This window comes from Aptenodytes patagonicus, chromosome 2, assembly GCF_965638725.1.
Source record: "Aptenodytes patagonicus chromosome 2, bAptPat1.pri.cur, whole genome shotgun sequence".
Classification (NCBI taxonomy): Eukaryota; Metazoa; Chordata; class Aves; order Sphenisciformes; family Spheniscidae; genus Aptenodytes; species Aptenodytes patagonicus.
The window spans coordinates 68,414,444-68,438,975 of NC_134950.1; the positions used below are offsets into that span (position 1 = coordinate 68,414,444).

Below are 24,532 nucleotides of genomic sequence, written 5' to 3' on the forward strand. Positions count from 1 at the left end.
CAGTTGCTGTTGTAGTACTTTCATACAACCAAGGTAGCACATGTCTTTTTACTGACGCTTTTGACAAAACTTTCTCATACGTGTCTGCAATTCAACTTCAACTTCTTGTTTTTGTTAGAAATGAGTATACAGAAAGAAAATCTCATTTAAATAATTTCTGTTTATACAGTATTAAAACTACAAAATTATCTCACAATAATTTCTTCTTGCCCCGTGTGTGCATTCAGCATAATGGAATTCCTTTATATTACTCATATGCTCTGTAAATAAATGCTATTATATACAGTTCTACATATCTTTCTTTTAGAGAAGTGAAACTTCAAAGTTATGTTTTATGGGTATGCAGGGAACAGAATTCAGGCTGCTTGTGTACCAGTCCTGCAAATATTTCGGCAACCTGTTTAAAACCCCTTGTTATGTGTTGCCTTAGTCATTTTCAGCAGGTGACAAATGAAACTTGGAGTGCAAATCTTGATTCAGGGGCTCTTATTCTTTCTAGGAAGCGGACTTCCAAAAATAATTTTATTTTGGTGTCTTTTCAGGACATGTTTTACAATTTTTAAGATGATTCAGAGTGTAAATTGGCAAAACTTGAACTCTCATCAAGCAAAGCATCTAATTGGAAGGTTTTTTCAAAGGCTTCCATCTATCATTATGCTGCAAAGCATGTTTGCATCTGCCTTAATTATTTAGCTGTTTTCTTTCTTAGTGTTAAGTTTTTTCTATGAAAAATGATCCCCAACGCCTGCAAATAAATGGAAATAATACATTTGAATGCAAATAGAGTATCCAGATTTTAAGTAGTTAATACTGCTCAAATGTGGTTTTGGAATAGATGTGATTATTGGAAAGACTGATTTACCCTATTTTGCTTTCTTTTAAAAAGTGATTCTAAATTACCGCATTTTTATAAGTCTGTAATTCTTTGGTTTTTAGGGGTTTCTACCTTGGTGAAGGTATACTGGACAAGTGTTTACCTGAAAGCTGCTTTTAGGATGTCTGAAGATGACGAAAAAGTTAAACTCCGTCGAATTGAGCCTGCCATTCAGAAATTCATTAAAGTGGCAATTCCAACAGATTTGGAAAGGTTAAGAAAACACCAAATAAATATTGAGAAGGTTAGTGGTCACTTTTTACTAATGTAGTTCTTTTTACAGTATAGAAGCAGTCACGCTGGAAGATTATATAGAGATTTCGATGAAAAGCTGATTATGAAATGCTTTAATTCAAATTTGGCTAAAAATGAAATTTCTATATTGTCTGGTAATTCAGAGTGTACAAAGGCCTTTAGATTTGTAGTAACTAGTCCATCTACAGAGTGAGAAACATTACTGTTCTGTGTTAAAAAGTTATTGTAAGGAAAGCAGCCTAATATTCTTACTTTATTTTTAAGTCACAGTGGTTTGCTGCCAACTATTCTGAGTAACTAACTGTTTATACCTATCTTTTTCTCTATATATTTTTAAACTGAGTTGAGAGAAATAGAAAGATTTAATTATTTAAGTAAATAGAAAAAGAATTGTATCAAAATTGTAGCATGTTTATATGCTTCTTGTTGACATTAGCTCACACTTGACAGTGAAACTGAATGTGCTTCCAAGTTAAATTCTTGCATACACTGTGGCAATGCCTGTACTGGTAAAATAAACATGCCCAGGACAGTTGTCTGGCATGAAGTGGCCTATGTCCATATTATTAAATCCTCATATTCTGCAAAACAGGGTGGCTGTATCCACGTTGCTGATGAGGAATAGCCTCTGTTCTGTGTTTATAACTCCTTAGCTGTTCTCAGGAACTCTTTATGCGAGAGAGCTGTTTGGCATGGCCAGGGACAGTTCTAACAATTTAACAGCACAGATGACCAGATTTCAGACGTGAAACGTTCTCGATCTCTGTTTATTAGTATAGATATAGCCTGTGGAAACAGAGAAGATGGTTTGTTGAGGAGGGTGCGAAGAGATTTACTAAAACAGGTGACACCAATAAAAAAAGGAAGAGAGTGAGTGACTCAGAAACACACTTACAGTCATAATATCAACATTGCGATGGAAGTTTTGAAATTACCATACCAGACGTATTTGTTCAGAAAAGATTATACTTACCACCACAGAAGAATCGGTGACAGTGAGTGTCTGTAGCTTTGCGCAGTTTTGCACGTTCCTGAAAAATCATACATCATATTAATTTGACTAGGCTTATTCACAATGTATAAAATCAAATGTATATGTAAATCTGGATGGCGTAGGACAACCATCTACATTTTTTAACACCTTGGGAAGGAATGAAGAAATTGGAAGAAAATAGGTGAACGTGATTTTGATTTCCTGAAAGGTATGGTCTGAAGGGTGCGTATAATTATTGTTGAAACTGTTTTGCATTTTGCTGCTGTCATTTGTTCACAACTTTTACCATAACTTTACTGTAACTTTACCAAGTGGGTAACCTTTTGGATGACATTTTCCATGCCAGGTTTCTGCCTCAAGTAGTTTGGGGATGGGGGAGGAAGGAAAATAAATCCATGTCTTTGTTTCTGAGAACATAGTAGGAAATAATGTGTTGTTCAAGTGACAATCATTTAATAAGAAATGCTTAGTTTAAGTGATAGTAAGTGATTGATAGCTTAGTGATAATTTCTTTTTGAACCAGTGACGTGTTGGAACACTTGAGGTATTTTTGTGGGGTGGTCTTTGTCTGGACTGTACATTTTGCTGTGCCTCTAAAAATCTTCCATTTTTTGGCCAAGATGTACAATTCTGAAAAAAAAGTGGTTTGCAGGTACTCAGTAGATACTGGTTGAACTTCACCAGCTGAAGATTGCTAAAGATTTACCCAACACTAAGGCATGCTCCTGTGCTTAGAAATTAGCAGAACTCATTCCTGGAGTTGCTAATTTAATTGGTTCTGAACCTGAGAATGAAAACAGGGAGATGATTTTTCTGTGTTCCCACTGTCTCATCCTCTTACTTTCCTTTACTTGTGTGCAAGAGGAAACTCTTCCTGGCTTATGTAAATAAAGGATAAAAATTGGGTGGGGGGAGCTTGTGAAGAAATACCTCAGATGGGAAGTGAAAGTGCAGAAATGGTGGCTGACCATGGCACGAGAGAAAAACTGGGATAGGGGAAGACCTGGGGCTGCTGGGACTAATGATGGGAGATAATCGTTTGACTTTCTCCTGGTAAGGGTGTAATAAGGATACAATGAGAATATGAACTGCAATATTCACAAACTGAAAAGTGTATTAGTATAATATTTGCTTGAAGCAATAACTTCTGAATGAGTTGACCTATTTTTTCAGTCACAGCATGTTGTTTACTCTTTGTTATTGCATATTTGTATAATTCATTACATTATCTAGATGCCAGCTGATTCAGCATTTTTTTGCCTTGGAGTCGGCCAGTTTGCAGCAGCCCTGTACTGTAGCGCCAGGAGCAGCTTGCTGTTCTCCAGCTTCTCCCATAAAGAACAGTTAATTGAGTTACTTTGCATTGTAGCCAGAGTACAGTGGAGTCAGTATTAGCTTGCTCTTGGGTGAGATGATGTGGAAGCAAGAAGCCTTGACTGTTAAATTGCCCTGGAGAGGTGTACAGCCTCCAGGGATCAGTGCGTACGTCTCTCAGTGTGCATGGCTCATACCTAGCAGTGGCCATAGAGCTAGCTAAGGGCAACTAGTGAAGAATGAAGCGGAATAGGACAGGATTCAGAGGTGCCTAGAGGAGAGCATCGTAATAATAGCTTTTCCATGCAAGCTGTTTCATTCAAATATAGACAGTCTTGGTAGCTAGGTTATTCCCTTCTTTCTCTAAACAGAAGTCACACAACTGTGCATGGAAGCAACATGCATTTGTCATAATGCACCAAGTGGGATTTCTTGGTTGCAGAGAGGTACTTTTTGGTCCACAGTTGGCTTATGTTAAAAATCATATCTTCAGGGCAGCACTTCAGTTAACACCAACAGCATCAATGAGTGTGGAGCAGTGAGGTGTACCATTCTTCAGAGCCTTGAGGAAGGCATCCAGAAATTGAGGGATGCAGTTAATAAATACCCGCGAAAGGGTGGCATAAAAGCTACAGCCTTGCCTGAGAAGAGCAAACGGGTGGGCACTGGAAAAACTTAGTCTGGTGATGGGAGGAGGGAGCTGACCTGCCAGTACAGAATGGGAAGTGATTAGCAGGGCACATTAGTGTTACACAAATGGTTTTGTTGCGCTTTGAAGGTGACGATAAACTTTTGATGTGTGTAAGATAGTAATTAGGGAGAGAGGATGGAGGGGATGGGCATAACTGTTACACTGCTTGATTTTTTTTGGAAGAGTATTACTTTATACAGCTAAATAGGTTCTTTGCTAAGTATTATCCGTATATGTAAAACCCCGTTCATTTTGGATATATAAAAACCCTATCAAGAAGCTTCAAAAGGCATTGGGTGTTGCAATGAGAAACAGAGTCATGATCAGTTATTACCCTGTGTAGTATTTGACCAGTGTGAGAGATGATCTTGGGAATTGCTGCGTTTTGCAGAACCTGGTCAGTGAGGAGCGGTAGCCAGTTACTGGTTGATCCTGCTGAAAATCTTTTATGTATTTAGACAAAGTATAATTATGCTGTATCTAGCCAGATAGTGTTACCATGGCATCAGGGAAGGGGTGTAATACGTTCCACTTAATTCAGCCATGTGTTGGTCAGCTGAAGTCTTTATTGGCCCAGCAACTCATTTGAGTCAAGCATTCCTGTTTTGCAGACAGAACGGGAGATCGTTGTAAGGATAGTTTTCTGTGTCTAGAAGAAAATGCAGAAAATATTAGCACTCGGGATAAAACGAGTCTTTAGGTTAGTTCTGATTTAACACTTTGTTCAAAGCATTGTCAGAGAAACTCATGCTTAGCCAGAGTTTAATTATAGGCAATACAAACAGCAGCGTTTCTCTTATGGCACTCAATAATCACATTGAAATACCAGGATGCTTTATTGAGTTGAATTTTATATTTTGAATGTAAAAATCTGATGCAATCTAAAAGTATCTGGTTTGGACATTTCTTGAGATTTTCAGGTTGTTGGTATCAATGTGAATGATCTGTTTAGTCAACATAATAAAATTTGCATATCAGAAAAATCCTTAAATAATTGTAAACATAGTTCTTTAAAGCGTTAACTGCATTTCCTCTAGAACAAGACTTTTATGAAAGCAAGAAGTGGTAGCAATGTTTAGTACAGATTTGTTTCTCTGATTTCAGAGTACTATTAATTAAAAATTTCTGCATCCCTAGACAGTATAAGTCCTGGCAGATTTGATATTTGAATTAGTAATTAACAGAATTATTAGACACAAGTAACTATGGATAAGACCTTCAAATAAACAATTGGTAACTGTACCGGAAGGTATTCAGCAGTACTGAAGGCTTCAGAACTTCGGTGTATTGACAAAAAATATAAGAGACAAACATTTATGAGAAGTAATACATCTGAGTATAAATATAGACCCTAAATGCCAGATTCTTTAAGAAGTCCACACTCAGTGTAATGTTCTTAAAATTTGAAAGTTTCTTCTTTTTTTTTTTTAAATACTTTTCTGGCTGTAAGAACTATAAATATTCCAAAGTTTACTCTATTGTTAGATTTATGAGTAGGTGAGAATAAGAATATGGCAAATCTGAATTTGAAATCTGTCACTCTAGATAGTTTTAGATTATCAGAACGCTAGCAATAGTTTGGTTGAAATACTTCCATAATAATTTACATTTTTATATCTTTTACATGCATTTTAGCCATAACAAATGTGTTACAGTACTTTTGTGAGCTGTCAGCATCAGCAGCTTAAATGGTTTTCTCTAAAACACTTTTTGTAAAATTAACTTTCAGCCACGTAAACCAAACATCCCTAGAGGTAAAAGGATAATTTTGTAGAATCTGGTCCTGTTTATTTTACAGGCTACTTTTAAGCAAAAATCACTAATTATGTCAAATTGCTTAGAGCAGCAACATTATTTACTTATGATGAAGCCAATATCTCTAACCTCATTTCATGAATATTGATTTAAACCTTAGGTTCCAGAGATAGTCCAAACAATTAACCTACTAAATCACTGTTTGAAGAAACTATAAAATCAATATATAATGAAATTTGACCTTGAGTACACCTTTTCAGAGGAAGTGGCTACCATAAATCCATCGTCATAGCATTGCTTCCTAAGTATTTGGGAGTCCAACTTCCCATATGACAGTTTCTAAAGTCTTAAAACTTATATCCTTAAGAAATCAGTACTCTAGACTTGGGTTTTTTTCTTTTAATGTTTTCCCCAAAGAGTTCTTGTTTTCTAAAGCACATTCTGTGGATTGGATGGTCTTTCACTCCAAAAGAGGGAATAAAATGCATGCTTATCCAAAAGAGTTACAACTTTGTGTTAGCCTCTGTTAGATGAAAGCAATTGTCATGGTACTACAGGAAGGTGGAGATTTTGGCATGCTGCCCTAAACTTTGTTGGTGATACGCAACAATCCTTGAAAAAAAAAGTGCTGTAAGACATGGCATCCTTTCCTCTGTTGCTCTGTTTTAATTTCATTTCCCATGACTGTGCCAAAGTAAAAGGATGTTTGTGAAACACTTTTTACCTTTGGCTGGGGACCATTGTTGTGGTGGGAAGATACATAAAGGTTACACAAAATGAGAAATTAAGATATCTGAGTCTTACTGCAGTCTTCATCAGAATGTATACATTCGTATAAGACATTTACTATAGAGCTTTTAGAAATGTTGGTGAGCACTACCTGCTACAAAAATTAATGCAGAGGATATTATCAAAAGCTTTGAGTTCTCTCCATGTCCACTTGGATACTTTCAAGGAGAAATGGAAGGGATCCAAAGCATAAGCATGAAGGTTTCTTTCTAAAGAGAGTTCTCAAAAGAGAATGGGACAAAGAGGAAAAGAGATTGTCTAAGAGTAACATTATGTTTTGTATTTCTGATGTGGAATACAAACTATTTGGCTATAGCACAATTACGTTTAAATATCATAGGCTCATGGAAACATAGAGTGGTTTGGTTTGGAAGGGACCTTTACAGACCGTCTAGTCCAATCCCCCTGCCATGGGCAGGGACATCTTCCACTAGATCAGGTTGCTCAAAGCCCCAGCCAACCTGACCTTGAACACTTCCAGTGATGGGGTGTCCACAACTTCTCTGGGCAACCTGTTCCACTGTCTCACCAGCCTCATCACAGAAAATTTCTTTCTTATGTCCAATCTAAACTTACCCTCTTTCATTTTAAAACCATTGCCCCTTATCCTGTCACTACAGGCCTTGGTAAAAAGTCTCTCTCCGTCTTCCTTCTAAGCCCCCTTTATATATTGAAAGGCTGCAATGAGGTCTCCCCGGAGCCTTCTCTTCTCCAGGCTGAACAACCCCAACTCTCTCAGCCTTTCCTCACAGGAGAGGTGTTCCATCTCTCTGACCATTTTCGTGACCATCCTCTGGACCCACTCTAACAGGTTAGGATTCCATAGGTATTTTTACTTCATGGACCTCCCTTAGTTTTACATGTATTTGTTAATGATGAATAATGGCAATACCATCTCTCCTCAAGGTTTGCTATCCTTGAGTCCCCCAGAGTGAACATTGCCCAGGAGTATGGCCTACTTTGTGTTGGATGACAAAGAGAAGTCAACAAGGAAGAATTCTCTGACCGTATGAATGTCATTGCACTGGGTGTATTAAGTCATTGCATTCTTTGAGGTCATCACTAGCATACTAGGAATTTCAAAGCAAAGTAACATAATTACTAGATATATAAAGCAGATAAATGTGCTGAGTCTTTCTAGTAGAAATTATAAAGAGCAATAAAGGTTTCCTGAGGAATTCTTCTTGTTGTTCTTAACTGGAAAACAGGTTTTTTTATTATTCAGTATGTGGACAATATATTACAGTCAGCTCAAATTGAAAAGGTAATTTTTCCCCAAGCCCCTTCTGTTCCACCCTCAGAAATTCCTGTTTCAGTACTCTTTCAGGGATGATTGAATTGGAAGACCTACTGTTGATACAGATTTTTTTGTCCATTTTATTTTAAAGAACAATGGCAGTGATTTTAATGGCATAATAATTTATGCAGAAGTTGCTAGTTTCCTAGAAAAATCACTTAAATTTGACTTAATTGAACACTAAGCCTTTTCTCCTCCATAGCACTACAAAATCCTAACATGCAAGAGCTTTTTTCTCTGAAAATAAGAAGTAACTTCAGATTTCTCATTGTATTTTAGGAAGCTGAGTAAGCTGTGGTCTTTTACTGTGGCCTCTAAAATTAGAAAAGAATTAAGGAAAGATGTAGGCTGTAGATAAAGTTTTTTATTGGTAACAAAGCATATTTAGAAATTGAGGAATTAAACTTTACATAAAAATACCTCACAAATCACAGTAAATATTTTGTCTCGTTATTTAGACAATTAAAAAGAATGTTCTAATATTGTCTAGTATTGTAAATGCAGTCTTTGATGGTTTTAGCACACATTCCAGGAATCACAGCTTCTACTTCTATTGTTTTACTATTTTTCATGATAATGTCTCTATATTGTTTATGTCAGCTGGCAATAGCAGGATTGATTAATTTTAATGATGGTGAGGTTTCTGTGTGATGATAGGTAGTTCTTTTGCAAAACTTGCTCTCTGCTAATGGAATAATTACTCTGGTCTCTGTCCCGTGGAAAGTGCTGTATGGATAGTTTCCCATTGAAGTTAGTGGAGCCCTCCTGCAGGTGCCAAATCTGCCCTGATGGTTCTCGTAACTGTGTTTGTAACTATATAGAAATGGTAAGTGTAAATGTAGACAGTAGTGCTGTGTAATGAATGCAATTCTCTTTGTAAATAATATCAGATACCTGTTGTCCTGTATGACCAGTACTGCTTATCCCCTCCTACTTCTGCCCTTCGTCTTACTGACCACCAAGTGATTTATACCACAGCAGTATCAGGATGCTACAGTATCTCTTTGCTGTTAAAAAGTGATGCTGAAACCCTGGTTATCTGCAGTTCAGAAAAATATGTTGTACAAAACTATTCAGAAAATACATTGCTATTTACCTCTCTAATTTTGCAGTGGAAATGCATATCACTCAGCTTCTTTACTGTCAATTTTGGAAAAGTAAAGTGATTATTTACCGAAGGTTCCTTTTTTCTGCATAGCTAGTTGGTAAAAATAGCAATTATATGGCGTATTTTTCCTTTATTTTAGTATCAAAGATGCAGGCTCTGGGACAGATTGCACGAAGAGCACATTAACGCAGGACGAACAGTTCAGGTAAGGGTATTAATATGACCATGATATTAATGGAATTAAATTACATACATAGTACTGGTTACCTCAGGGATGGATCTTCACAGAGATGTATGTTTGACAGATGGATTCGTCAAGTACATGGTATTGCTTTACTTCATTTAAAAGGTAGGGTTTTCCTAATTGTGTCCTATGAGGCAAATACAGTCAGAAATGTTTCAGGATTCTTGAACAAACAAAAATTTGGAGACTCTGGTCTTTCGCAAACTATCCTCTTACATTACTACATTAGAAGACAGGAATTGCAATAAGGGATACTGTTAATTTTAGAGCATGGTTTCAGGCCAAACACAGAACATCCGGACTACTACTTCGGTGTGCAAATCTCTTGTTAGATGCATAACATCATTCAAAGGAGGAAATACCAGACACATTTGTCAGTATGGCGTCATCTCAGTGACTTCATGCATAGTCACCCATAACTCAGCACACAGGGAATCTCACATCTGTTTCTAAAAAAAAGGCATGTCTTGATGAAAATGATGCAAAAGCTAATTCCAAACATCAGCCTTCACACTGCTAAATAGCACACAGCCAAAAAGGTTATCAATACAGAAAAACAGAAAGACCAGATCTGCACTGCAAAGTTTGCTGATACAGATAGAGCAGCTAGTGGTTATAACATGCTGTACTGGCAAAATTCTGGGGACAGACATATCTTTGCCAGCAGGAGAGGCATCTTGTGTTGGTTTCATAGGTGGTGTTCAGAGGAGGGACATGACTTTGTTGCTAGAACAAACTTTTTGTTACCTACGCTGCATCTAGACAAGCAGGCTTTGCCAGCAGAGGTAGCACAGTCCTAAACCACTGTATTTTATAATTCTAATACTGTAAATTCCCGTGTTTGTTGCAGTGCCTTACTGACTTCTGTGGGAAATTAGGCCAGGCTGAAAATGAAAAAAACTCAGAAAGAAGAACTTAATCCTGATTGAACAACAGTATTAGACAGTAGGCAGAGCTGGAGTTACGTATCTTTTTTGAGGAATGGAAGGTGTTAATGAGCTTTTTTAGTGTAGATTATAAGAAGTTATATATGAGATCCACTTGATGTTTCTGTTGTTTGGAGGTTTGAATGTTTATTTTGATTTTTCACACAGCATTTTTGAAATTTGAATATAAAATAAGTTTATTCTTAATATCAAAAGAGTCTTCCAAATGTGGAAGTCCTTTTAAAACAATGGCATTCTAACAGGTGTGGTGTAGTAAGCATGTGTTTGCTTAGGTCTGTGCTCTAATCTGTTTTCACATCTGAGGGGAGGAAAGGCTTCTCTTGGAACTCTTTATTATCAGTGTCATTTGTTTAGCAAGACAAAATCTATCGATAATTAGAGAAAAAGTAATCATGTTGAAGATGATGTTTTCAAATACATTAAGTGCTTTAGTAATAAAACCTCATATTTGTCTTTAGAAACATTTATATTTGTCTTGAACCTAAAGCCTGCCATTTTCACTTTCAGCCAAAATAAATTTTCTTATGTTTTATTTAATGCTTACTGCTTTTAGATCTGGATGCAAGTTATGCGTTGAAGTCGTTCACATTCTGATACCCAGAGAGCAGAATAAGTGTCTGGGTCCATGCAAGAAGAGTAGACTAGCTCTTTGTTTTAATTAAATAGTTAGGAGTCTGGAGTACTTGATAATAAATTATATGACATGTAGAATGTGTTTGCTGTAAGCTGTTTAAATGTTTACCAATGGACTTGTGATCTGTTTGTTTGCGAAGAAATCAGATTAATTATTGTGATACCAAATGTTCTCTGCAGCACACACTTTGCTCTCAAAATTAGATGTTGTAAAAATACATTAGGAATCCCTAAGTCAATATTGACCCAAGGCATTCACCACAGGTTTTAGACAAATATATGCACAGCCACTCTACATTTAATCCATGTGCACATAATTAGCCATTTTTCTGAATTTTCAGTTTACCCAGAATAATTACTTCTGTTGTACTTTTGATGATGGTCAAAATTATAATAGAAGTATAGAGGAGCATAAATGTATACCTCTTCTTTCTGGTGACTGGATGCCACATTAAAAACTTCTAAAAAGGGAAGTGAAGAAACCGGGAAATCTTTGTATAGGGCATGATGACACCCTTTCAAAAATACTGAGAAAATAGCTCTTACATACTGTGTATTAGTTTTCACAAATGTGCTCTTGCAGATTTTCATTTTTAGGGATGGTCTGTGGACTTCTTGAAATGTTAGGGCCTGAATAAATACGCAGTTTTGCTAGGCTTTGCCCCATGTATGCTGACTATACCATACAGTTAGTTAATTATTGCAAGATTTAAGTTAATTTCAGTGAAATGGCAGTATTCTAACAGTTGTAACACCTAAGGACTGCTTTAATCATGTTCATAGTGAGAGGTAGAAAAATGCTGCAGTTACTAGAGAGGATATAAGGCATTGAACAAAAAAAGGAAAAATACTGTGGATGAATGATCTGGCTTTAGTCTATATTCAGCCCACAAAAGGAGACTCTGTTCTGCAAAACATACCTAGGCAGATGTAGTCTTTCCACTGTGTTGCTCTAACGTGGAAAGCTATTTGAAAAATGTTAATCTATTTTTTTTTTTTCTTTTTCACTTTTATGATTTCCATTTCAACTGAAAATGGTTTACAAGTAAAAGATGGTTTTCAGTCAGCTCTCTTTTGCATAAATCTTCAAAGCTTAGTTGTATGGCTCATGTCTTCTACACCATCTTTAAAATTATGCAGTCTTTAAATTAAGTATCTTTCTGGAATACTACGCAATATACTGGGAGAGCATGAGAAGAAGGGTAGATGAGTGTCTTTATTGCTGCAGGAGATTGTTTATGGTGTCAGTGCAGGGCTGTGTAAAATCAGCTCACTATTGCAGCCTGTGGCCATCTGTAGGGTAAATATATCCTAAAACTCAGATTTTCTTTGGCCTGTGCCAAGAAATTTGTAACGTATATCCTTTATTACATTACTTTGAACAAAGTCCAGAGAAGCTAAGGGAAGGTAAGATTACATTTGCACGGCTAAGCTACTGCAATACTTCCTTAAAAATCATATTTATTTTTGAGAGGCTTTAAGGTGGTGGGTTTGTTTGGAGGTGCTATTTACTTCTTAATTTAAAACAACAACATGCAGAATGGAGGGAGAGTTGACAGTGATTAATGCATGGAAGACAGGAGATAAAGAGAAAAAGGGACTGGTTTGTTGGACATGACAGATCCTGTGTCATCCATGTACTATTTCAGCATAAAGAGTGTAAAGCGTAAACCATTGGAAAGTGTATATGACATTACATTTAATGATAATACAACTAAGAAGAAGAAAAAGAGAATGATGGTGGCAGAGATTGAGTGGAATAATGGCATGACCACCATGATTCAGTTAGCTGGTAGCGTTAGGAGCAGTGTAGGCTGATGGGGATAGAGTAAGTGAAGTGCTGGAGTTTCTGAGCGCTCTGGGAACATCAGCCCTGCCAAGGATGTGTGGCTGAAGCAGGTACTGACACTGCGATTTTCAGGTAGCTGTTGCTGGGGGCCTTAGGTAGAACTTCAGATATTTCCATAGCTGGTAGAGACGTCACATGTTACATGGAAATAATCCTACAGCTCAAGTCACTGCTGCCTTTTCAAGGGTTTTGGTCCCATCTCAGCCCTTCGACACTTGTACAAGGTGGAGCCATGCGGACCTGGTGTTTATCCTGGTGCCTGGGGGCCTCACGCTGGGTCAGCACTGAAACACTGAGGTGTCCTTACGCTCTTTGTTACTACCTCTTTTCCTTGTGGTGTTATGTGTCCTTAATCAGCAGCATGCTGTGGCAGTGTAGCCCAAGCTCTCTGCCGTGGCATGGTACTGCGGGTCGCTGCGTGCGTTTGCCTGCTGTTGAATAGGAATTCCATTATTTCCTTCTTTGTTGTCATGCGTTACTTTTTCTCAATTGTAATGAAATTGGTTGCACATGAGGCAGGTGTAACATTGGTGTTGATGTTCACAAGTGTTACGTATTTGAGTGTGAAGTGATGATGATATATTAAGGTGGCCTACAGTAAGTCTATGGAAGTGATGATGATATATTAAGGTGGCCTACAGTAAGTCTATGGAAACACAGCATCCATTTTTCATCAGGTTTGAAAATTCAGCTGTCACCATTAGTGAAGAAAAATTACTGCTTTGAAAAACAAATACTGAAAAAAATGAAGACTTTTTACTCTTTTGTATAAATAAGGTTTATTGGTTTTCTGAAAATTACTGTTAAGACTTCTGAATCCCTTAGGGAGTCTGTCACTTTTCTCACAAGTCCAAGACATCTGTAGAGGAACTCCTGTTCATAAGCCACTTAGGAGGAGCAGCATATGGGAAGATACTTCGTGTTTTTAAAGATAATTCTAAAAACTGAATACTTATAATAGTTCCTTCTCTTACTTATTTAAAACTGTGCTGAGTAATAAGGCAAGCTTAATGGGCAGATGTGTACAGTCATTTTCAGCAACAGTGATTTAAAAAAAAAAAAAAGTTTAAATGAAGCTCTCCTTTGGCTCATTTGTCTCTTCTTGTATTTTACTTTCTGATAGAAATTTATTCTTTATTTTTTATTGAATGTGTTTGTAAAGATTTTGAAAAGAATGGAAAAGCAGTGCAACTTCATTATGTATGACTTCTCTGTTTCTTTCCATTTTGGATGTGTTGATAGAGTCAATAGATTTTTCACGGTACTTGTGAAAACCATGGCACTTCTCATTTACTTTTCTGAAAAAAAATCCATTGTATTTATTCACATCATATAGTGAATCCACCATCCTGGTGGATCTCCCAGACCTACCTCCAAATTTGTGGACACTCTAGAAAAACTAGGCTCAGACTTTGTGTCCCTCCCTCAGTTCTGCATCTATTCAGGAAGAACAGTGAACCTCACTCCAACAAAGTCCTTTGACACCTAGGGATGAAAGCACTATGTAATAGCTATGTAACATTCGTTTCATTATATAGCAAAAATATGCAAACAGCATAAAGCTGAGAGAGACTCAGGGATTCTGGTGGAGAGGACAGGATTAGAATTCATAACGATGTTGAGAAAAGACCTGAAAAACCAGTATGTTTTTGGATGGGGACAAGGACCATCGTTGGCTGTATAGATCCAGCATGGGAAGCTGTTGGGGCAGTACTTCTGCAGAAGAGGACTTGCAGGACACAGAGTAAAAGTGAGCCAATGGTGTGGTAGTGATACCAAAAAGCTGAAAAACATAGTGGGATATATAAACAGGGAGTGGTCAGTGCAATCTCTCATACAATGTCTTTGGTCAGCATTAGTAGGATCCCAGGTAGAATAGTTAGTCCAGTTTGGGCACCGCACTTTTAAGGAAGCTGTGGACTGATTAGGGAGTATTCAGGGAGAGCAATGAAAATGGTCAGAAATAGGGAAAACGAGACTTATTTGGAAAGACTGACAAATTTAGTTATTTTGCCCAAAGAATGCCTGACAGTGGTGTGTTGTCTGTTTGCAAACGTGGAAAAGATGGTTGCAAAGAGGGCAGGGCTTGTCTTTCTCTGTTTTGAACAGAGAGGATTAGAAATACCTGGTTTAAACTGAGGCAAGAGAGATTTCTGTTAGACACGAGGAAAAATGCTGTGGCAATTAGGATAATGAATTCTTGTAATATAATATCAAGGAGGTTGTAGCTCTTCATAAAGAAGTCCTTTTAAGACCAGGTCAGATAAACAACTGTCAGAGAGAAATAGGGACAACGGTTCATGCTTTAAGGGGATGACTTCCCGAGGTTTTCGCCAGCTTTATTTTCCTACAGTTTTTGCGAGAAAGCCATTTGAAACAAAGACTGTTACTTGGTTTTGGAAGTTAACAGACCAAAGTTGCAAATATTATAAAGAAAAATTCTGTGTCTTTTGGGCTGAATTTGGTGAGTTCAAAACTCAGGAGTTCCCATAAATGAAAACAGGATTTTGTATTACCTTCCTCACTAAGTAAGCTTGGTTTTAAAAGTGGAAACAGTTGGGAAGAGGGTGATATACTTTTATGCTCAACCCAGAAATTAAACTCTGTCCCATTAAAATGATTATGAAAAGAAATCACAATCATTTGCATATCCATAACATTTATCATGTTACACCCTGGTGAGCTCCTAAGACGTGTCTCCTCGCAGCGGGGCTTAGCTTTCTTGCTAGGCTGAATCCCTTTAGCTTCTGCTTAATCGACAATAAATGGAACAAGAGTCCTCTCTCCAAAACCACAAAGGAAGAGGTACTAAAATTAAATTTCACCAAGTAGGCAAATATCATCGTCTGATTCCTCCTCCATCTTCTTTCTCACAAATATTTCTCTTTGATCAGCAATGTAGTGATGAACAGTGAAAGTGAGGATCTGATTCAGCCATTCCTTGGGGTGGATAGTTCGTATCTCTTAAAGCTTCTGTTCAGGATTTTTTAAAACTCCAGCAGCAAGTTGGTGGTTGTGTTGGTCACTGCACAGTAACCGTCTTCATTACACCTGTGCATTGGCTATACTGGTAATTTGCCCCAGCTGCAGCTGCAGTGGTGCAAATCCCTAGCAGAACTACGTTTTACTCAATTTCATCTGGGAAATTTTCCTTTTTTTTTAAAGAAACTGCTTTGGAAGCATTATTAGCTCATCCCAAACTCACTGTTGTGACTGTTTCACAACATGTTTTTGTTTGGTGTATCGTTTTTTGTCTCCATTATGGCCAAAGACAGGATAATACTAATTTTGTTTCTTGAAACAAAACAGCAGGATCAACTTCACTCGGTCCCTTGCATATAATTTTCACAAAATAGATAATTAAATGTGTCTAGCTAGTCCCGTTTTGTCTTTTAAATGAAATTCCAAGATTTTATAAATGGAGAATTTTGGCACATGGTGGCTTATGACAGTGATGACATTCTCCCTTTTTCAGTACTTACGGGCAGACCATGGGAGGAAGATAACAGGAAGAGCAAGGTAGATTAAGATGAGAAATGTATGAGGAAAATTATTGGGTATCATGTTTCTAATTCAACTCAGTATCTTACAAAGTCACTTTTTGTATCTCCCCTTTTTTAGTGTTAATCAGTGTTTTTACCTGGGGGTAGCCTTAAATAATGCAGCCTAAGTTGGCTAGTAGTACTCTTAATTTAAGCATACAATAGAATATACTCTTAGTAATTTGACAAATTATTTTTGCGAATCAATAGTTCTTTCTTTGATTGCCTAATATGGCTCATGCGGTGTTACATCAATTTGTTGTTGAATTAATTTCCTTCTTCCCTAATTATAGTTCTACTATTTTTTTCATACTTGTTAAAAAAAAATTAACTCTACTAGTGTATATAATTAAAATAAATTCCATCTAGTTCCTGCTTTTCCAGGTAAGCAATATTGCCATTCTAAGGCATTACGTGTACCTGGTTTGTATTACTGAAGAAAACCTTTCTTTTTCTAACCGCTCACTGGTGTTAATCCATTCTCTTGTTCTGCTGTGAGACGAATATTCAAAACAATTGGTAAATAGTGCAACAACTAGTATAATTTATTATATTATCTTATAATGTAATGCAATGAATATTATTTTTATTACAGCCTTTTTTTTTATAATTAGATAAAAACTGTCCTAAAACAATGAGTGGTATAACTTAAACTATAAATTTCTTCTTTGAATTTGAAGAAAAAGAAAAGTTGCATGCATTTTTAGCCTAAGCAATAAACACCCCCCTCTATTTTTGCTGTAGACAGAAATTTATCTCACAGGAGATGCCTGCACACAGACTCTTCTGGCTAGTTGTGAATAGTTTATATCTTTTCAAAATTCCTGCAACTAAAGAAATATTTCTGTATTTTATTATATTTGATATTCCAATCAAACAAATATATTTGTCCTTCTTCTGAAAAAAGAATATAAATATTGAAAAAAAAAAAAGTAATCCTTCTCCTTTGTCCCTGAAGTTGTCTTTACAAAATGAAAATGATAGTTTTGGGGTAGTTGGGGGTTACGAATGATTGTATCCTGAAGTGCTATAATCACCACAGTCACTTATTATAAAAAAAGGCAAATTTTGAGAAGCAATCACTTATTTTATTTGGCTATTATTTCAACGTGTTGCAACCTGTGTAAATATTTTGGCAAAAGCCTAAATTGATCACAGACACCGAAATAACTTCAGTAATTGCATAGTGAATGAATTAGTTAAATACTTTAATTGAAACCCAAAATAAAACAAACTGACTTCTTTACTTGGAGAAGTGGATAAAGTATAAAATTGACAGCAAGAAAAGCAAAATATTGATGGGGATGGCTTCAGAAATATTTCTCCCTTGTTTTGCAGTTGGCTGATAACTACAGATAAATTAGTTTGCCAGCGAAGATAATAGGTATCATCTCTTCCTTGATCTTTGGTTCTTATTCTCCTGGGGCAGATAGCTTAGCTTCCCCTATGGTAAGTAGGCCACGTCCAAAAAGACTTCGGCAGTATGTCCAGGTGACGCCTCACTGCACTGTTTAGGGACTGCTGTGTTGGGAGCTACTGCCTCTGGTTATTTTTTTTATAGATAGAGAACTGAGTGAACTCATGAGCACAAGCAAATATTGAAAGTACAACGGACTTAGCGAGCCGGTTATGATATTGATATAGTGGCACCTCCGAGTAAGAAGTGCTCGGAAGTACCGATGCCTTCCTCTATGGACGGCTTTGAGCTCTGGCTGAGGTGACTGAATCGCTGACTCGCTCAGTATCACTGTCAGCTACAGGACTGTCATCCGACTTAGGAAGAGTAGGAGATGGGTCATCTACTCAGAAGGGATCATCTGTAGGTTGAGCTACCTTAAGTGAGGACAAGCCCCTTCTCTGCAGAGTGCTCTATTTCTTACGGGGTGACTCTTCTGCAGGAGCAGTACAAAAAGACCAGGGAATAGCGCTGGGTCACAAAATAACTGAGTCTGGGAGACCCAGGATGGGTTCAAAGGAAGGATTCACTCCGTTATCGGAGGCGCAGGCTTTTACAGCAATTGGGGGCATCTTTGACAGGCAAGCCGGCTGCAGTCAACCAATACAGTCTGGAAACAAAAATGGATGTAGCAGAGAGGTGACCTGGAACATAGGGATTGCTTGAAAGCTGGGACTTTCGAGGGTTTTTTTTGTCATAGTTTATTAAAACTTAGAAATGGCACTCTTTATGGTTATTTAAAGATAATCAAGTTGATAGTTGCTTCCCAAACACAAAAGGTGTCTGGTGCTCTTATGTAGTAAGCTACAAAATAACTCTTAAAACTGTTACAGCAACTCCGAGCCAATATGAGAGAGATGGAGAAACTGTGTTTGCGAGTCCGACAGGAAGACATCCCAGTTCTGCAGAGAATGATAAATCCAGTTAAAGAGGAAGCTTCATTTGCCATAAAAGACTTCCTGCAGCTCCATTCTGAATCTGCAGAAGAACTTAAAAAGCAACTCGAAGGACAGGAGGATGCCTCTTTAACCAGATCTGAAACTGTAGGAGGAGGTAGTAGTATTTTATTTCTGTATCTCTGATATCTATATTGTTGTATCCAATCTGCATTTTCTGACCAGTGTAACAAGTAAACAAATGAGATTTCAGTTGAAGAATAACTGTTAATCAAGAAGTGGATTTTCTTTCCCTACACCACACTTTTCTTACAACCTGTGACTGAGTTTTGGTAAGTGGAGAATGCTCTAATTAAAATATCCTAAGAAAGGAGGTAGTTGTGGCCTTCCATGAAAAAGATCCCGTAGCCTTGGATCTGGAAATAGAAGACTGTTCATACGAAGAAGAACACTTACATTAATGTTTCACAGTAGCTTGACTTCTTTCCCCCACCCCTGCAAATAACTTGATTGTGTGCGAGTAACCATTTAGGCCATTTTCATTGAATCAGTGCTTGCAACATCAAGAAGAAAACAATTTTTCTATGACAGACAAGATAATATGCCACTGCTGAAATACCTGGAAAAGAGGAGCAAGTCTCTATATAAAGGAGAACATCTCTTCCTGTGGCATTTTATCTCAGTAACTGACAAGAAAGCAGAAAACAGTATAAATCCATTTAAATAAAAGATTTTGAAAACACACTGTAACATGCTACAAGTCAGACATGTTTGCTGTTTTTCCCTCCTTTCTCTACAAAATGTCTTTCATTCCTTGTTCTACCATTCTGCCTTCGGGGGAAGCCCTTATTATGCCCTGGTACCAGCTGCTGATCTCTGCTGATGATCTGTGAGAAAGTTGGTTACATCAGGATTAAATCCTTCCACATATAGTTTGATTGTAATTAGTAATTAGCTTGATTGCTGCAGTTTAAAATTGATTGGAAGTTTCATGTGTCTTTAAAATTGAAAGAGTATTCTCAGTCAATGGCATTGTAGAAGAACCTGCCATCGAATGTGATTTCATGACCCATCTTGTTGCTATATAGAGAACTAAAGGAACTCTTTCAAGTGTGATTAACGAGCTAGTGAGTCTAATGGTCAAACAGGGAGAAAAGAAGAGTAGATTTGGAAGACTGGGCTTGCTTTCGAGAATGTCATGTGCAGTAGTATCAGAAAGCCTTATGAATGTCAAGATATATCAAATATAGAACCATAGAACGGTTTGGGTTGGAAGGGACCTTTGAAGACCATCTAGTCCAACCCCCCTACCTTGGGCAGGGACATCTTCAACTAGATCAGGTTGCTCAAAGCCCCGTCCAACCTGGCCTTGAACACTTCCAGGAAGGGGCATCCACAACTTCTCTGGGCAACCTGTTCTAGTGTCTCACCACCCTCATCATAAAAAAAATTCTATCTTCTTACCAAGCCAATAAAAAAGACTGAATTGGCTTCTGACATGTGGATCTTGACTTTTTCAACACCTGCAGCATCTTGTAATTGATTGTTCAGTATTTTGTCCTAATATCTTTGTGGGTTTCAAAGTCTGGCTATTCGCTGCATTCTCCTTCCCCTCCAAAAAAAGAAGATAATAACTGAATCTGTTCTCTTGCAGTCCCCTGGGACCCCCCTACTCAAGTTGTCAGAAATGCTTGAACTTTCAGAGGCTGTTTCTTAAATGCTCAGTAGTGAATTTCATCAAACCCTCAGGATTTGAATAGATCTAGTGCATCTAAATATGTTTAACCTGTTCTCTTTATGTTTCAGCCTATCCTTTTTCTTTCTTTCTTGTTTAAATTAATTGCATCAAATACCTGATTACAGCTATCTGTTTGTATAAAGACTGACTTAATCTTTCTCTGGGTCATGTCATTTTCTTTCTTTACCTGGCAATGCACTTACACTTCCTTTGTCTTCCTCTAACTTGAAAAGCATTCATAGAAACTTTCTTGCTACCATTTATGCCCCTTGGTAGCTGCAATTTATTTATGTATGTCCTAGTCTTTATGGTATTAACTTTCCACGCCTATATTATTCCTTGTACTCATCTTATTTGTGTGTCAAATTCTTGATATCCAGGGCATGGAAGAGCTCTTGCTGAATCCATAAGCATTTTTCTCTGCATCAGGACAATTTGCTGTCATCTTCAGTATAGCCTGTTTTATTAGCATCTGCCAGCTTTTCTGCAGTCCTTTATCCTTTAGGAACTTCTTCCCCACAGTTTCTACTAATCAGTGTGCCAAATGAGTTAATCTCTCTTTTGGGGGGAACTCATTGTCTGTAGTCTCTAACTCTGAGTTTTAGAGCAGTGAACTCTGGTATTCAGTGATCCCCTTCATCCATATTAGCCATTACTTTGAGGCTCTTTGTGAGCTCTTCTCTGTTATGATCAGAATTAAATTTAAAATATCTCTTCTTTTGGTAACTTTCTGCAGTTGTCCTCAATACATTCTGGTATTTCATTGGAAAGGCCTTGTCTTGGCTTATTGCTTTTCTAACAGTTACATAGGTGTTAAATGAGAACTAGAGTTTAATTTCAAAGAACAGGACGGCTTTTTTAATCTGAAATACCTTTAAAGTATGGAGGACATTGAGCATAACTGCACTTCAGAAAGACCAGAAATTGATCAGAAAGATTGGGATGAGAAGAACAGAAAAATATTACTGGAATGACACGCTCCTGCAAGTCTGCTCAAGAATACAGGAAATAATTCACCCCATTTAAAGTGAAACATACAGGCAGGCAGACAACTAAATACAATTAAACAGATTTTTTTTTCAAGTTTGCCTGACAGTGGAAGCAGCTCAGTTGAATTGCTAACGCAGATGCAGTATATTGCCTATTCTTTTGTGCTTAGAGGCTGCAGTCCTGAAAGCAAATCTTGGCTGCTGATCTTAATCAAAGGAGCTTCAGTATGCCCATTCTTTGTAGCATGTTGCTTCCCATCTGGTAGAGAAGGAAGGAGTTTACAAATTCAAATCGCCCATTTAGAAGGCATGTCAGTGAAATGATGTGGTCCCTTCCCCCCTTCCCCATCCTCGGCTCAGGTCCAATAGAAATGGAATTTAATTGCATTTTGAACAAATACTAACAAAAGGTGAGACTCCACTCTTAAAATTACTAAGATCTTTTAACCAACATATTGAATCTTCCGGAACATTAGATTTTTATCTTGAGAGTAATGAGGTGCGAAGCTGCTCTATGAAATCTGCAGAGGTGTTTTGTATTACTGCATTTCTGTGGAAATGCTGTAAGTGAACTGGTGGAGCCACTTCCATTCTCAGTTCTATTAAAATTGGTTGGACTTGATAAAACATGAATGAGTGAATATAAATTTCTTACTCATACTTTCAGCCCAAATGTGACTTCACCTTCCCTTACCCTTCTTATTCTTTAGTTTTTTGAAGTGAGTAAAGAATTTTCGTGAGGAATTTTTTTCAACTAATTTCTAGTTCCTAGAAAATGAACAGTGTAAACCTACTTACAGGTTTAAGTTCTCTTGAATGTGTGTCATGCAAAACTTCAGTGTCATTCGTGTATGTTGAAGAATGTGCTTTTCTACCATAGGTCAGCATAGATTGTTAAGGACAGACCAGAATAGGGAACATAATTTGTGAGGAGGCGGTTTTGCTCAGTGAGCATTTTTTTTGCTTTTGAATTACAAATATTTTAATTTCAACCAACTTAGCATGCATGTGGCTGATTAGGGAAGCGTACGCTTTTCTTGGCAGAAGAAACTTGATTTTGGAATAAGATTGTGAAGGACTGAAATGGAATAAAATACTCAAAACCAATGTTAAATGTCAGAATATGTAACAGAATTGGTTTATCCAAAAATGGACACATTTGGATATATGATTAATTATATTGAAAAGGGAAAAGGAATATTTCAGAACCGAGTATATAACATTAATTAATCTGATGCTACAGATCAAAAATATGTTCTGGAAGAACAGGTAATGATTGTAGAAGGTGAAGTGCCTTCCATGTCTGGATGCTTAAAGGAAAAGGGGTAGAAATAATTAGAAAGAAAAACAAGCCCAAAATAAAACCCCAAGTCGCTTACTCCATCCTTGTTACTCTGCTTACTTAGTAATTACGGCTGAATATCAGCTTCGTTGATGTTAGACTTCTGTTGATCTGAGAGTAGGAAAATTAGGTCCTTAATGTATTTTGAGATACTGGGATAAAAATGTTGAGAAATGGACAAATGTTATGAAAATGTATCATTTTTATTTTATCTTAAATTAATTCCATGAATAAGCATGCACTATGACTGACTTTTTATTGAATATGATTATTTTTATTTGTTTTCCATTGTTCGTATCTGTTGTAGTAACAGTTATAGAATGTTATTCTAGTATCTCGGTACATTCATTGTTTCTAAAGAAGACTTTAATGCACTATTTACACTTTAATATTACTAGCCATATCTAACCAGTCTTCCTCATATTAAGCTTGATACTGCCCTCCAAGGAAGGAAACATCAGTGTCCTACTAAAGTAGCAATCTTCTTTCAGAAATTGAAGTTGTCTAAATTAATGTGATCTTTGCACTGTGTTTACATACATACGTCCTCCAGTCTGCCTTTCATACTCTCAAGCTATTCCTTCATCCTTGCTATGACAAGCCAAACTTGTTGGTTATTATTCTTTATTACCACGTAATTACTTGTCCATAGTTACGCACATGTCCATTACATCCGTAGTGGCTCAAGACTGGGCTCTTTGACTGGAGGAGGTACGTGTGTGACTCTTCATTGTATCTGCTCTCCCCCACGCCACCAGCTGTCTCTCATTCCCCATTTTTTCCACCGTACTTTGTCCTAATGCCTTCTGCACTCAATTCAGGTGATTTAGAGAGGAAGATACTTCAGAATATCTCCTTTACACCGCTGAGCTGCAAATGTTTGCCGTCCCCACGGTACTGTTACCCAACGGGATCCAGCAGTGAATGCTGGGCAGCACGTTACTTGCTTTTCACTGCTTTTACTTTGAAAGCTTTTTCCTCCAGCTTCTTTTGGTCCTAAATGGCTGAAAATCAAACCAGTAGCATAATAATCAATCATAAAATGAATAACTGTCTGTTCAGTTTCGGAAGCGCGGTGTTTTTACGTGTTGTATGAAAATCAAAAGTTTTTGTCGCAAGCTCAGTTTTCTTAGCTCAGTTGATACAAAATTAATTAACTGACCTTGAATTCAGGAATATAATTTAATAGCATTCTCAGAACTGATTGTGAAAGGGCACTGATAGAAATGAATCCATTTCTTCGGCAATAACTTCCTTTTAAGAAACTGTCTAGTGCTGTGAGTAAGACTTTTCCCTATCTGATCATTTTTAGGGCTGTTGCTTGGCTTGATTTAGGTTAAATATCAATTTACCCTTGAGAAACATTAAGAGCGAGAAACTTTGCACATCACCTGCATTCTGATCCAGTGCATTTATTTATAAACATCATGTTTCTCATTCAGAAACTTTATATAACACGGAAGTGAAGGACGGCTCCCAAAGTTTAATCCAGATCTACTCCCGCCTTCCCGAAATACCTCAGGAAGAAAATGCAGCTGAGTCTTGGGAAACTTTAGAAGAGGTATGTTGAAACTCCCTTACTGCCATGTTGGTGCTCTTGGTTTTAGCAACTATTACAAACTAACATTTGTTTTTTATTTGTAGGACTTGATTCAGCTTAGCCAGTTGGTGACTGATTTTTCTCTCTTAGTCAGCGTAAGTATTAATTCTGCATTCTATCCTAGATAGAGTCTTGTACAAAAAGAGGGCGAATGGGTAACTGCTAGTTGGGGGGAAAAAAAAGACGAGCAATACTTCTGCCTGTAATCTGAACTCAGAC

At 37.2% G+C, this 24,532-nt stretch overlaps 1 protein-coding gene across 3 annotated transcripts in view; it reads left to right on the forward strand.

Annotated features, from left to right (window-relative positions):
* The window catches only part of STX17 (syntaxin 17), a 36,425-nt gene that overhangs the window by 6,253 nt on the left and 5,640 nt on the right, over positions 1 to 24,532 (forward strand). For 2 of the 3 annotated variants that reach the window (XM_076330137.1, XM_076330136.1), the window contains exons 2-6: positions 937 to 1,118; positions 9,217 to 9,282; positions 18,582 to 18,804; positions 24,156 to 24,274; positions 24,358 to 24,408. In XM_076330137.1, the coding sequence (XP_076186252.1) occupies positions 996 to 1,118; positions 9,217 to 9,282; positions 18,582 to 18,804; positions 24,156 to 24,274; positions 24,358 to 24,408 (582 nt within the window). In that variant the 5' untranslated portion in view covers positions 937 to 995. The remainder of the gene's footprint in view (positions 1 to 936; positions 1,119 to 9,216; positions 9,283 to 18,581; positions 18,805 to 24,155; positions 24,275 to 24,357; positions 24,409 to 24,532) is intronic. The other variant, XM_076330138.1, reaches the window with a different exon arrangement.